The sequence below is a fragment of the Danio aesculapii genome, chromosome 21 (assembly GCF_903798145.1).
Source record: "Danio aesculapii chromosome 21, fDanAes4.1, whole genome shotgun sequence".
Taxonomy (NCBI): Eukaryota; Metazoa; Chordata; class Actinopteri; order Cypriniformes; family Danionidae; genus Danio; species Danio aesculapii.
This window is the reverse complement of record NC_079455.1, coordinates 16351209-16365085: the sequence shown is the minus strand read 5'-3', so window position 1 is coordinate 16365085 and position 13877 is coordinate 16351209. Positions and strand designations below refer to the sequence as shown.

The following is a 13877-nucleotide window of genomic DNA, read 5'->3' as shown; positions in this document are numbered from 1 at the left end:
TTTAATTATGAGAATGATTTGCACAGACGTGGACTTTCCAGAGACCACTAAGGGTAGATTAGTCATATATCTGGTGTGTGTATACTGGTTTTGGTGGTTTACAAGGACAGAAATTCGTATTACAACATTGAGGTGGTTTATGAGGACATTCCTTGTGTCATTTTAATTAAAAAATCTTACTCAACTGGGTCTTTTGACATTCAATACTTGCCGCATGTTTCCTGTGAGGTTTAGGGGTAGGGGTAGTGTAGGATTATATAATAATTAGTTTGTACAGTATAAAATGTATTATGCTCATGAAGAGTCTTCATAAACCACCAATGAGTGTGTGTCTGTGTACATGCGTTTACCTGTAAAAGGTATCCAGATGCCTTTATTTAGGCTCTTCAGCCACTCCTCTCCCTGACCACAGCTGTTTGAGAGGAAGAAATATGATCCAGGACTAACCAGTACATCCCTGTTTCCTCCTGTTTGAGAGAGAAAAGGGTATGGAAAAGGTCTGTTAGTTAATCCCAAATCATCCAAATATTACAAAGTTGCTTGTTTAAACTTTAGCATAAAAAGATAACAAAATATCTGTTTGTTCTCACCACAAGTAACATTAGGTTTATTAGAGTTCTAAGCTTTAAATGTCAGGAGAGAACATACATTTTTGCTGCCTTTTGGAGTTTTAGTGTCCCTACTTTGATTCTGTTGAGCTATTTGCCTACTGAATGTGCACCCTTAAATTTTTTTTTAAATGTTTGTGTGTTTGTTTGTTTGTTTGTTTGTTTGTTTGTTTGTTCACTCAAAAAAGATTTTTTTGCTGCTGGTTCAAATTACCTATTTAAAATGAGCTGAAACAACGCAATTCTTGAGTTTTTTTGGCACAACTTAATTGTTTTATGTTCAATTCACTTTTGCGTTAATAGTCAACTAAATTGATTTGTGCTGGGAAAACATGAATGAATTGTGTAAAACCCTGCATTTTTTACAGTATATAACTTTATTGTACAGTATATACCTACATTGTAAAAGTGCTATACAAATCAAGGCGAATTGAATAGAATAGAATTGAATTATTGTCCACTTGAGTGAAACTAATTATTAATGACATGTAATAGAATAAAATTACATTTAGACAAAAAAAGTTATTTCTTTCCTATCACACACTCAGGTTAAACGCTGCGTTGATTAACTTAGTTGTATGTGGAATGAAAGACCTTTTAAACATGTTTTTGTTCACTGGGGGAACTCTATAAGATCAAACTGTCACAAAAAGAGGATGAGAGCCTGCAAGGAGAACTCTCGAATGTATCTCTGTCTTCTGTGTGAAGTTGTGTTATTTGTTTCTGAGGCCTGCCAATTATTTTATTTCAGCCATGGATACAATCTGCAAAGTTTATTTTTTTAGTTTGCTATTTAGATGCTCATATTATGCTCTAAATTTGGAGTTTAACAGTTACAATTTAAAGAGAAAGTTTAGCACAAGATAGCACAATCTTTACTTCTATCCTAATGCACACATGCATTTTTTACAATTTATTTAAGATTTTTAATACATGTTTAGCAATTCTCACTGTTGACTATAGTTTCAAATAAGCTTAGTAAGAATAAATTATACTTGTATATTGGCTGCAGTGGTGTAAAGTAACATTCAAATGACAGTAATTGAGTAGTTTTTCTCAGGAAACGTAACTTATGAAGTGTACTTGTACTTTAACTTGAGTACATTTTTATTGCTGTATCGGTACCACTACTTTCCTTCAATTTTCACTCACTACTTTATTTTTTCTTGTCTATTGGGATCGGCTAAGTAAAAAAAAAATCAGTCATATGATTCCCGTCCATCAAAAAGCACATAGAAAGTAAATTTCATCAAACTGAACTACCTCAAGACGTAGGCACTTTATAAAGCAGCAGACCTTGTGGAAGCATTAAAAGTGTCCAAGAAGATGTCCAAAATCTTAACATGCAATGACCCAGAAACTGTTTAGACTGCATATCATTGATGAGATGATGAAGGATATTTACTTTATGATGACTGAAATTGCCAAATTGTCTTAATGCCACAATTACCCCCCTATGAATTTAAACCAGCACTCTTTTATTAGATTTTGAGTTTCCTTAAACAATAACTAAATGCAGTAACATTACGTTTACACATCCCTGCACAAAATGCATAGTCAATACTCATGACTCACAAGTACTTTTAAAAGGGCTACTTTTTACTCATGCTTTGAATAATATTTACAACAGACAGTTTTACTACATTTTTGGGCAAGTAACGGTACTTTTACTTGAGTATGATTTTTCAGTACTCTCTCCACCACTGATTGGCTGTTATACAAATAATATCATATTTTTTGCTATTGTCTTTCTTAATCCTATCTTATACCCAGTGGTGGAAAGAGTACTGAAAAGTCATACATAAGTAAAAGTACTATTAGTTGCCTAAAATGTAGTGCAGAAGAGAAGTAGAGTAAAAGTATCTGTTGTAAATATTACTTGAAGTATGAGTAAAAAGTAGTACTCAAGATTAGTGAGTAGTGAGTATTACGCTGTAAAAAGCTGATTCATTTACATGTAATTTGTGGATGTGTGTAAACGTAACATTCTGTAGTGAATTTAGTAATTGTCCAGCAGGCGCACCGCATCATAAATTGTTAATTATGGGTTAGGTTTAGGTCGTGATGTAAGGTGATCAAAATTCAATATCTAGCCAGTGTCTAAGGACAAAGTTATTTTGATGTCCAATAACGACATCACATGACTTTGATAATTTGTTGATTATTTCTTGTGTTAGAAAGTGACCAAAATCCAACGTTGAGCCAACATCTCAAACAGGGGTCACCAATCTCGGTCCTGGAGGGCCAGTGTCCCTGCAGGGTTTAGCTTCAACCTGCCTTAACACCCCTGCCTGAATGTTTCAAGTATACCTAGTAAGACCTTGGTTACCTTGTTCAGGTGTGTTTGATAAGGGTTGGAGCTAAAATCTGCAGGACACCGGCCCTTCAGGAACAAGTTTGGTGACCCCTGTCTTAAACAAACATCATATTGATGTCAAATACTGACATTTATTTATCAGGTATGGCAACCAAAATCCAACATCTGGTAGACGTCATAGTGGCAACATCCACACAACATCAAGCTGTAACATCATTGGACGTTAATATTTGGTAGATTTTAGGTTGGACGTTGGGTTCTGATGTCAACCCGCTTTTCATTTCCAAATAAAATGCAATGTCTCCAAGAAGACGTACAACATCTATCTGACGTCATGTTGATGTCTTGTGCCTGCTGAGTGTTTAAGGCCATTTCGGCCATCATACAGTAAACATCCGTCATTTTCTCATCAGTAACATGCATCTAAACAGTCTCTCGTCATTGCATGTAAAGATTTTGGACATCTTCCCATGTCTTGAGGTAGTTCATTATGATGGGATTCGCCTTCTGTGTGCGATTTGATAGGAGAGGAATTACAGGACTTATTTTTCTAATCCCATAAACAAAAATCTAAATAAAATAGTGGAGCAAAAGTACTGATACTGCACTAAACAATTACTCAAGGGTAATTAAGGGAACCATTTTTAAAACTAGTAAATTACAATTCCTAAGAAAAACTACTTGCAGTAATTTGAGTATTTGTAATTTGTTAATTTACACCATTGCTTATAGATTAAAGTTATCAACAACTACAAGTATTAATGAGCGGTAAATATGGAGTTTAAAACCGGTTCTTTAATCTCTTTTGGTTATTATTGAAAATGTGTTCCATAATTTGCTCTCTAGACTTTTAATAATGAAAATTCAACTCTACAGTTTAACAAAGTGACTTTTATTGGCATTTTAGTAGTGTGAAATAATGTATAAGAAATAATATTTAGAGAAATAAGTCTCTAAAATAACAAAAAGTGCACTGACAGTTTATTACAAGTTCTTTGGATTTTAACATACAACACCAACCTAAACAATATATCACTTTGAACTATTATAATGTTTTTTAAAAGTCACCTTTTTTTAACATTCCAAGGCTTAAAGTTGTTGGAGGAAAGATCAAGGTCCCATAATTCAGTTCAAAAGTATTATTAAATGGAGAAAAATAAAAACATGAATCATAAAATACGGTAAACTATGTATAATGCTAATTTATGGATATTTTTACGGTGTAAATGTATAATTTTGTTCATTCATTTACAAGAAAAAACCTTTTTGGTTGAACTGTTCCTTTGCAGGAAGTAATAATAATAATAAGTAATAATTATTAATATGTAATTCAGGCACATTTATTCTTCTGTTTTACTAAGTGATGTTTCGTAAACAAATTTCGGGAGGAGCACGCACAGATGTTTCAGTATTAAATACATCATTGACAATTATTCTATTATCCAATCAGTTTTTGACCAAACCCCTATATATACCAAAGCTTTCTTACCTGCAGTATCTCACGACTTTAGCATCCCTCCACCACCCCGACACCTCACCTCTTAAGCATTACATTCCCTGGGGGAGCGTTCTGGGGCCGGGCTAGATACTTCGCTCGAGTCCCAACTCCTCTCTATTCCCTGATAAGGGTAATATGAGTTGGGGTGTCTTTCCCAAGCTCAGAGCCCTCTCCACGGACAGCACGCCAAATACGCCTTATTCTTAAACATCTGTAAGTGTGAACTCGTGAAACTGACAGGTTCTGTTACTTGGACTTAGATAGGTGTCCCATGTTTTTTAAAATCATTTTTAGGCTGTCTATATTGTATCCAAGCTAGTTTCAGTAGAAAACCATGCCTCAGCCTATAATTTTGCAAAACATAAATTATGTTGCTCCGGCTATGTATTGTTGCACGTTTCATATGAAAAATCCATTAGAGGGCGCTGTTTATATCACAGTCAAGTGTATGCTGAAGTTTTTGCGGTTTTCACATAAATGTAAACTGAAGATTCCCATGAGACTGTATTGAATACTCTATAGTAGTGTGTATCGCTCTTTACAGTGTAAAAATCTCAATCTGTCCTTAATGGTCACAGTGTCCTTCAAGTCCATCAGTGAGCTAACTGGAACACAGCCGGAGCTGAATCAGATGACCATTTCTTATCTTTAAGCACCACAAGGGTTCAGCGGGAGAAGGGGCGAGCATCGATTTTCATAATTTAATTAAAACTCTTGCCAGTTTTTTCCTCCTCCATGCGTTTCTCAGAGACAATATTAATCACTGGATGGGTCTCGGTCACAATTAAAGTATGCCCCAGATTCCACTCACATTTGCCGGTAGAGTGCAGTAATTAATTCCAAAGCGGACACTTTCCGTAACAAGACCAGGGCTGTAAAAATCCAGCTAAGTGGTTTATCAATACCGAGCGCTCGACAAGGCTAGCCTGAGCAATAATGATATTAAAAGGAGAGCACTGAAATGCCATGAAAAGGGATTTTACAGATTCAGACGAGTGACCAGCATACTTTAAACCAGACCCTCTGATGGACATTGATAAGTTGGGTTTGACCAAATATATTGGCAGCGAATTTGGATTTAAAGTACGCATGAAATTAAATCTAACCATAGTAATTTTGTTAGCTAACATTGCTAGTTTTGTGGTGAACAATTCATTTGTGCATGTTCATTGTTTGTCCTTGTAATCTAAAATTGAAATCTGAAAATGAACTTCCTTTTTGTTTTCAGATAAATTCTCAGATTACATTTGTCTGAGGTATTGGTATGGATTGGTAAGTATGTTAACCACGCCCCTCCAACTGTCAGTTTTGACAGTGCTTTGAAAACAAAAAGAAATGAGGTGTCCTGTTAGGTTGTAATCAGTGTTGCCAACTTAGGCCCCGTTTACACTAATGCGTTTTCGTTTTAAAACACATAAGTTTTGCTACGGTTACACCACCAGTCCATACTGCGACGGAGTTTTCGGGCCCAGAAAACGGAGCGTTTCAAAAACGCTGCTGCTCCGTGTCAGTGTGTATGGGGGAAAACGTAGACATCTGAAAACGGAGGCGGTGCTGCAGACATTCGCCTATGTAATTGGGGCATTTTCCTCAATATTAAGTAGCCTACACACAGTTCAGTCTTGCATCCTCTCCTTCTAAGTTCAGACTTTGCACGTTTGATATGGAAAACAAACACCCAAGTGTGTACTTTATAAAGTCATTCACATCACCCTGGCTATGTTGTTTCACTATCTTAACAATAACATGAAAACATGATGTGGGGAACTGACTATTTTCATTTTGATATTAGCAACTTAACAGACATCAAAATGTTGAGGCGTCGTGTAGCTGCATTATATAACCGCCATCTTCAAGCATATTTATAACAAAACGGAGCCGATAACATTACTGCCTCCTTTTTATTTTCATTGAAAATACGAAACATACCATCTATTTCATTGAATATCAGTTTTAATAATCAATAATGACCATTATAAAAGTATAACGCACAGTAAGTTTATGCAATAGAGAAAATAAAGGCAAGCAATCAGTCAGATGTGCAGAATCAGTGTATACGGTTACATTAATGAATATATCCTAACTTATCTTTGCGCTCAGTCAGAATACGTTACCTGAGAACAAGTAATGGATTCAAAAAGTCGGGGAATATGTCGTTAGATAGAGACAACAAGATGAATTGAATATCACGTTCAACAAATATAGTGAGATTAGATCCAGAGATCCCTGATGAACAGTCCGACGTGCACAGCTCTCATATGCATGCCAGAGAGTGTGTGTGTGTGGTCACGTGATGTGCGTTTCCAGCAGTGTAATGTGGACGCAGAGTTGTTCAGAAACGCTGAGTGACATGCTAGAGTGGACGCGGATCATTTTTATTCTAAAACGCCGGTTTAAAACTGAAACGTACTAATGTAAACAGGGTCTTAGGGATTTGTCGCTATATTTAACGACTTCTTAGACCCCCTTAGCGACAATTTTTTTTAAAAAGCGACAAGACTAGCGACAAATCTAGCGACTTTTTTAGGTGTTACTGGAGATTTTTATTGATTTTCATGTATCCATACTATACCGTTCCTACTCTTTTTATTTTTAACGAGCTGCGGGTGATGCCGCCGGCACCTCCCCCCACCTCAGAGCACTCACAGACGACCCAGTTCGCATCCTGGAGTCTCTCTCACCTGCAATCTGGGAGCAGATCACCCCTCTGCATACCGACGGCAAATAATTTAGCACCACGAGAGTGAGGTATTCCCTTGTACAGTCAAACCGATCTGCTTCTCCTGTGTTTAAAATTTAACAATTTAAATTGACCGATATTCTTTTCTTGTTCACAAACACAGATATTTTAGTGACAGTTTTATATACATGAAAGTTTTGGAACTTGTCTGAGTTTATTACATATGAGAGATCAAGTTTAAGAGCAAATTCACTACACATACTGATATACTGTATTCAAACAGAAATAAATTTCGTTAAATTGACATGCTTACGTAAAGCCTAGTGCAAATATAAAAACTCCTTTATTAGTCATAGACTGCTAAACAAACAGAAACGGTTGGAGGAGATGACGTCAGTAATATGCAAATTGACGTATGATGTAATCTAGCATAATTGTCTAGCAACAAAGAGCAACCTTTTGGTCAGAGCTTAGTGCCTTTTCATTGAAAATAGTTGGCAACACTGGTCATAATAACTCTCCTGGAACACTTTTCCCGATCTTTTTAAATGAAATGCATACTTTACTACATCCAATCAGCTTTTAGTAGGAAAAAAAACATGCACTGTTTTCTCATTTAATATTCAGTTTCTCTAGAAACTGCTTCACAATACAGAAAAAACATGGTCACTGCTTCCAGTTCATGTAGACTTTAAAGGGATAGTTAAATTCCATCATCATTTACTCACTCTCTAATTGCTAAAGAAAGCTGGACACCAGTACCCTGTATTTGTTTTTCCTACTATGGAAATCAGTGATTACTGTTTTTTTAAGCTTTCTTTAGAATATATTCTTTTGTGTTTTACAGAAGAATGCGTGTTTGTTTGTGTTTAAGGCCATGCAGCTTCTATGGCTGTTTTCATGGCAATAAAAAGTATACTATATAAACAGTATTACACTGTAAAAAAATCCTGGTTGTCTTAAATTTTTAGGCTGAATCAAATTCACCTTACGAATCCATTGAATTATATTATGTTAAACTGACTTAAAACAGCTTGCATAACTTATAAAATTAAGTTACTCATGTTCTAACCTAGTTTAATAAGTACAATAAACTAAAAACATATGCTGTCATTACTAATTATTCATATAGTTTTTTACAGTGTTGGATTTTTTTTTTGCTAAAACAGTGATACAAATGGCTTCAAAAGAATGAATTGAATAAAATAAGTTTCTCACAGAATTAAAGCCAATGCAATTGACATTGCTTGATTAGTTAAAATGGTTTTTACAAATATAGCATGTGTGAGGATCTTCTCCAAGTATTAGATTCTTGTGTGTCATCCTGGAGTGACCAATTTTACAACTGGTAAAACAATCGTTGGAGAATATAGAAGTTTCTTTTACCAACATTAGGGCTAATTTGATGGAGTTAGTTTCCTGTATGTACAGTAGATCCCATTATCTTTGCCATTTGTTTTTAATGTATAAACAAATAGTTGGTTTTAGGTCCAAAGGAGGTACTGGACACAATTTGGCCTTAGTAAATAGTGCTTTTTTTGCAGCAGCAGCAGAATCTAACAAGAAATGTATAAAAATTTGAGACCACTTGAGGAAGAGTAAATAGTGAGTACATTTTTGGGTGAACTCCCTTTAAAGACCACCTGTGGTGAAAATCTGGTTTTTACTATTCTTTTGCTGGCATTTTATTAAACAAAATTATTATTAAAACTGCAGTATACCAAAGACTTAAACCATTTCCTACATCACAAACGTGTAAAAAAAATGTCATTAACTGTTGACCTTATTCTTCAATGTGGAAGTGCGCTATTTTTTTCTTTTTGCGATTGTTTTAGAACTTTGATTTATTTGCCTATGCGAGAAATGACTAGGAATAGCAAAAGGCAGAAAACGCCTTGCTCTACTAACAAGTGTGTTTATGACTATACATAAAAAGAAGAATAATGTAATAAGAAAATGTCAGTTTTCAACATCATGATGTTTAAAAATCAATGGAAGTGAATGAGACTGGAAGTCTCAAGCTAAAAAGATTCCAATGGCTGCGCCCGCTTGTATGTGAAGAATAAGGCAATAGCAGAATGATGCTTTTATATCATTATCTTGACTGATGTTTAAAGTGTTTCTACCTGTGATGAGAAAGTAGTTGTTTGAGATGGGCAATGGGAAAATGGTATGATTAACATTATTAGCTTTTTGATAATGTAGTTAAAAGAACATATCTCACATACTTACCTTTGGCTTAGTCCCTGCTTTATCAGGGATCGCCATAGTGGAATAAACCACCAATTACCAGTATATCTCATCTTGATTATCTTAAGTACCATAAAAGTAGGCGGTTTGGAAGACAATTTCAATTAATTCTTTAAATTTGCATGTTGTTTTGCTTGTTTGGGGCTTTTGTATTTGGCTTGCTTCAACTTTTACTGTCAGTGAAAATAAACATGCTTTTTAAAGGTGCTGTATGTACGTTTTTGACTCTGAACATGTTTGTTTATCTGAAAAACAATGTTAAAGTTAGCAATTCTCCTTTAAAAATGTGCGTTCCATGTCAGAATGCCTGTCTTTGTTGTAGTCCCTATAACCCATCCACTACCAGTTTATCCAATTATATTTCAGCACCCCAGGTGACCTTGGTGGAAAACACACCAAACTCACATTTGTAGTATTGAACACTGAATAAAGCATAACCAGTACCTGAGGTGATCGTTGTCAGAATTTAAGCTGTTGTTCAGCTGCAACTGTTTCTAAAATAGAAATTTCAGGTGATGGTTAGGACGAAAAATCTTTTTAATATGGAAAATGTTATTTTTATTGTGTGTTGTTGTTTGAAGCTAGGATACGGTGTTGGCTCAATAGTCAAACTTGCTTGCTTCTGTTGGTAGTGTCAATCTGGCAACCTGCGTTTGCGTGGAGTCATCGGAGGAGAGGCTAGGTGAAAATGTCTTTCACTTTTGGAGTGCAATACCTAGTTCAACCACTGAGTGTCAATTTCACATGCTGCACCGGCATTGTGATTAATATCTTCTTTTGTTTTCCACTGGGTTTGGAACAGGGGTCTCAAATACTTTTAATTAGTAAATGTACATGATTACTCGCTTTCCAACTGACAACTTTTACGTTAAATTAAATACATAAGAAATATTTTTTTAGAAATACAAATATATTTGATCTGGAAAGAATTACTTTGCATAGTATTTTACATTATACTTTACAAGCACTTTCCATTTTTGTGTATAATTTTTATTTTTATACACAAACCATACCATAACCAAACATAAAATAACCAAACCATTTTTTATAATTACAGTACAGAACAGTAACACTAACAATAAGATTCAGTTAGTTAATATGTTAGTTACTTTACTAACATGAAAAAACAGTGACCACTGCATTTAGTACAGAATTATTTTTGTTAAGGTTAGTTCATGAAAATGAACACTAAAAAAAAAAAAGTTGACTCAACTTGTATTGTAAGGCTACTTGCTGCAGAGCTTTTTGAGTTGACTCAACTTTCAACCCAAGAACTGTACTTGACTCGATTAAAGTTGAGTAAACTCAAAAATGTCTTGAAGTTTGTTGCCTTAATTTTAAGTTAAGTCAACTTTTTTTTTTACAATGTATTTCATGGTTAGTCCTTATTAACTCAAAGTGCATTAACTAGTATTAACAAGTACAACTTTGGATTTTAATTATGCATTAGTTAATGTTAACTGACATTTAAAGGGATAGTTTAATCAAAACGGATTTACTCACCCTTCACTTGTCTTTTATTTCAGTTGAATACAAACAAAGTTATTTTCAAAGATGTCGGAAATCGGTAACCATTGACTTCCATAGTATTTGTTTTTCCAGCACAGTTTCATGGCAATTCATAAATTTTGATGTAGTGGGTAATTCGTATTAATTTGCATCATCGCATTTGTACATTTTAGTAAGATTTGTTCATCCTGTAGTTAGAGATGGGGTTTGGAGACATGCCTCTTTTATGCAAATTAAATTGTATGAATTAGCCACATATTTGACAATACGTAAAAATAGTTACATTTCTTTATGAGATCTGGCTGTTTTGGCAAAATAGTTACATTTTCTCATGAGATCTGGCTGTTTTGGCAGTCAATGATTACATGTTTCAACCATTCTTCAGAAGATCTTTTGAAAAAAAAAAAAAGAAACTCATGCAGGATAGGAGCAACTTGAGGGTGAATAAATAGTGAGTAAATTTTCATATTTGGGTGAACTATCCCTTTAATATATACTCTACAAGTATTGCTTAGTTATAATTCATGTTAATAAACCCATAATTGAACCCTTTTGTAAAGCAATACCGGAAAACCATAAGAACTAAAGTAAACCGTTGGTTCTCTGGCACAGTGTGTTTAATAGACAGGACTGCAGTGTGTAATAAAGGGTGTTTGGACGCTTTGTTTTGACAGCTCAGTAATTGAAAAGAATGGTAAGTGCTTCCTTGTGTTTGCACGGCAGTAAAATAACAGCCTTGTCTTCCTCCTTGTGTTTGCATGAATCTGAAGGACACTTCTCCTGCAGGGCACAAATGTTATCAGGCTTGACTCATCTAATAGTTTGCATTCTTCAGATATTCTCCCAGCTGGAGAGGTGTTTGTTGTATAATTAACATTAGTGCATCATGCAACAGGTATAATTCTCTTCATCTACAGAACAAACCACCATTGTACAATGACTTACCTAATTACCCTAACCTGCCTAGTTAACCAAATTAACCTAGTTAAGCCTCTAAATGTCACTTTAAGCTGTATAGAAGTATCTTGAAAAATATCTAGTTAAATATTATTTACTGTCATCATGGCAAAGATAAAATAAATCAGTTATTAAAAATGAGTTATTAAAACTATTTTGTGCAGAATGTGTTAATTTTTTTGTCTGTTAAACAGACATTGATCTATTACGTGTAGAAATGTGTTGGGAAAAAAAATCTTCTCTTCGTTAAACAGAAATTGAGGAGAAAAATAAACAGGGGGACTAATAATTCAGGGGGTTTAATAGTTCTGACTTCAACTGTATATGTAATTAATATTTTAACATATAATTTATAAATATTTCATTACTATATTTACAATAATTATGACAAATAACAATTAAAATATACAATTGAAGTCAGAACTATTAAACCCCCTGAATTATTAGTCCCCCTGTTTATTTTTCTCCTCAATTTCTGTTTAACGAAGAGAAGATTTTTTTCAACACATTTCTACAAATAATAGTTTTAATAACTCATTTCTAATAACTGATTTATTTGATCTTTGCCATGATGACAGTAAGTAATATTTGACTAGATATTTTTCAAGACACTTCTATACAGCTTAAAGTGACATTTAAAGGCTTAACTAGGTTAATTAGGTTAACTAGGCAGGTTAGAGTAATTAGGCAAGTTATTGTTTAACCATGGTTTGTTCTGTGGAGTATGAAAAAATATATAGCTTAAAAGGGCTAATAATTTTGTCCTTAAAATATTTTTTAAAAAAATTAAAAACTGCTTTTTATTCTAGCTGAAATAAAAAATAAGACTTTCTCCAGAAGAAAAACTTGCTCTGTTACACATCATTTGGGAAATATTTAAAAAAGAAAAAATGGGGGACCAATAATTCTGATTTCAGCTGTATATTAATTACATTTTTAAAAAATCTAAATCTTAAAAAAAATCCCCATGACATGTAATATATTATGAATAAAATAAAATATAAATATTTATGAATAAATAAATATTTAATTAAATAAGAAAATTAAAACAGGGTGTCCGCGGGGTCTTAAAAAATCTTAGAATGTTTTAAATTCCTAAAATTAAAGTTAAGGCCTTAAAAAGTCTCAAATTTGCAAAAATATTGTGTTGCAGGTCTTAAATCATTTGAAACAGGTCTTAATTTTCTTAGGTCCATGAAAAGCTACTCATTGAGGCCGAAATCAACTAATCACCAGCAATCCATTTCAATAGAACTTTTAACAAATAGTTAAATTTTTAACTCTATCTTTCTTATAATAATAAATAACATTCATTTGAAAAGTTCTCCATTTATTTATGGTGAGGACACTGACCTGGAGACAGGTGTGAAATGTTGAAAAAGAAATGTTGGTGAAAAAAGTGCATCTGAAACAAGAGTTTGCTTGTTTTGATACATTATTTAAAATAATTGGCTAAGAAATAAGTAGATTAGAATTTCTTTGAGGAGAGTCAAAATATTTTCATTTTCCATTAGAAAAAAAAATCATAGTGTTTATCCGCATATAAATTTTACATTTCATTAATAATGGTCTTAAAAATTCTTCAATTTGACTATGAAACTTGCAAAAACCCTTGGAAGTTAACAATAAACAACAAATTACAAAAATACTACTTGAAAACAAGTATTTACTTAATTTTCTGTTTTATAGTTATGTAAATACATACAAGGTAACACGATATATAAGTTTACACTATTATATCATAACACTTGGACATCCATAAGCACTGTCACACTAGTGGGAAGTAGCAGATCGCTCGCTCACCTTTCTGTGCAGCACTGTTGTACTTCCAGGACTTGAAGCAGGTGAGTCCCATCCTGCAGGTGCACGTCTCTCTCTCTCGAGATCTTCAGCCGAGCTCAGATCCTCTGCGTCTGATCATCATCATTAACATTATCATCATCACTGGGGCTCCTGGGGCTCCAGCGGCATCTGAATCTGTTGAGACTGGCCACACTGGTGGCGTCCCTGAGCGCAGGCTCCCCAGCACTGCCAAGGCCTGGACAGAAGCCCCATCTG

General features: G+C 34.2%; 1 protein-coding gene across 2 annotated transcripts in view; it reads right to left on the bottom strand.

The window, feature by feature from the left end:
* si:ch211-247j9.1 (rho GTPase-activating protein 24) overlaps window positions 1-13877 on the bottom strand; it is a 24086-nt gene extending 10209 nt beyond the window's left edge. The window contains exons 1-2 of one of the 2 annotated variants that reach the window (XM_056446400.1): window positions 13623-13877; window positions 351-467 (exon numbers count right to left, since the gene is read on the bottom strand). In XM_056446400.1, coding sequence (XP_056302375.1) covers window positions 351-467; window positions 13623-13674 — 169 coding nt within the window. In that variant the 5' untranslated portion in view covers window positions 13675-13877. The remainder of the gene's footprint in view (window positions 1-350; window positions 468-13622) is intronic. The other variant, XM_056446399.1, reaches the window with a different exon arrangement.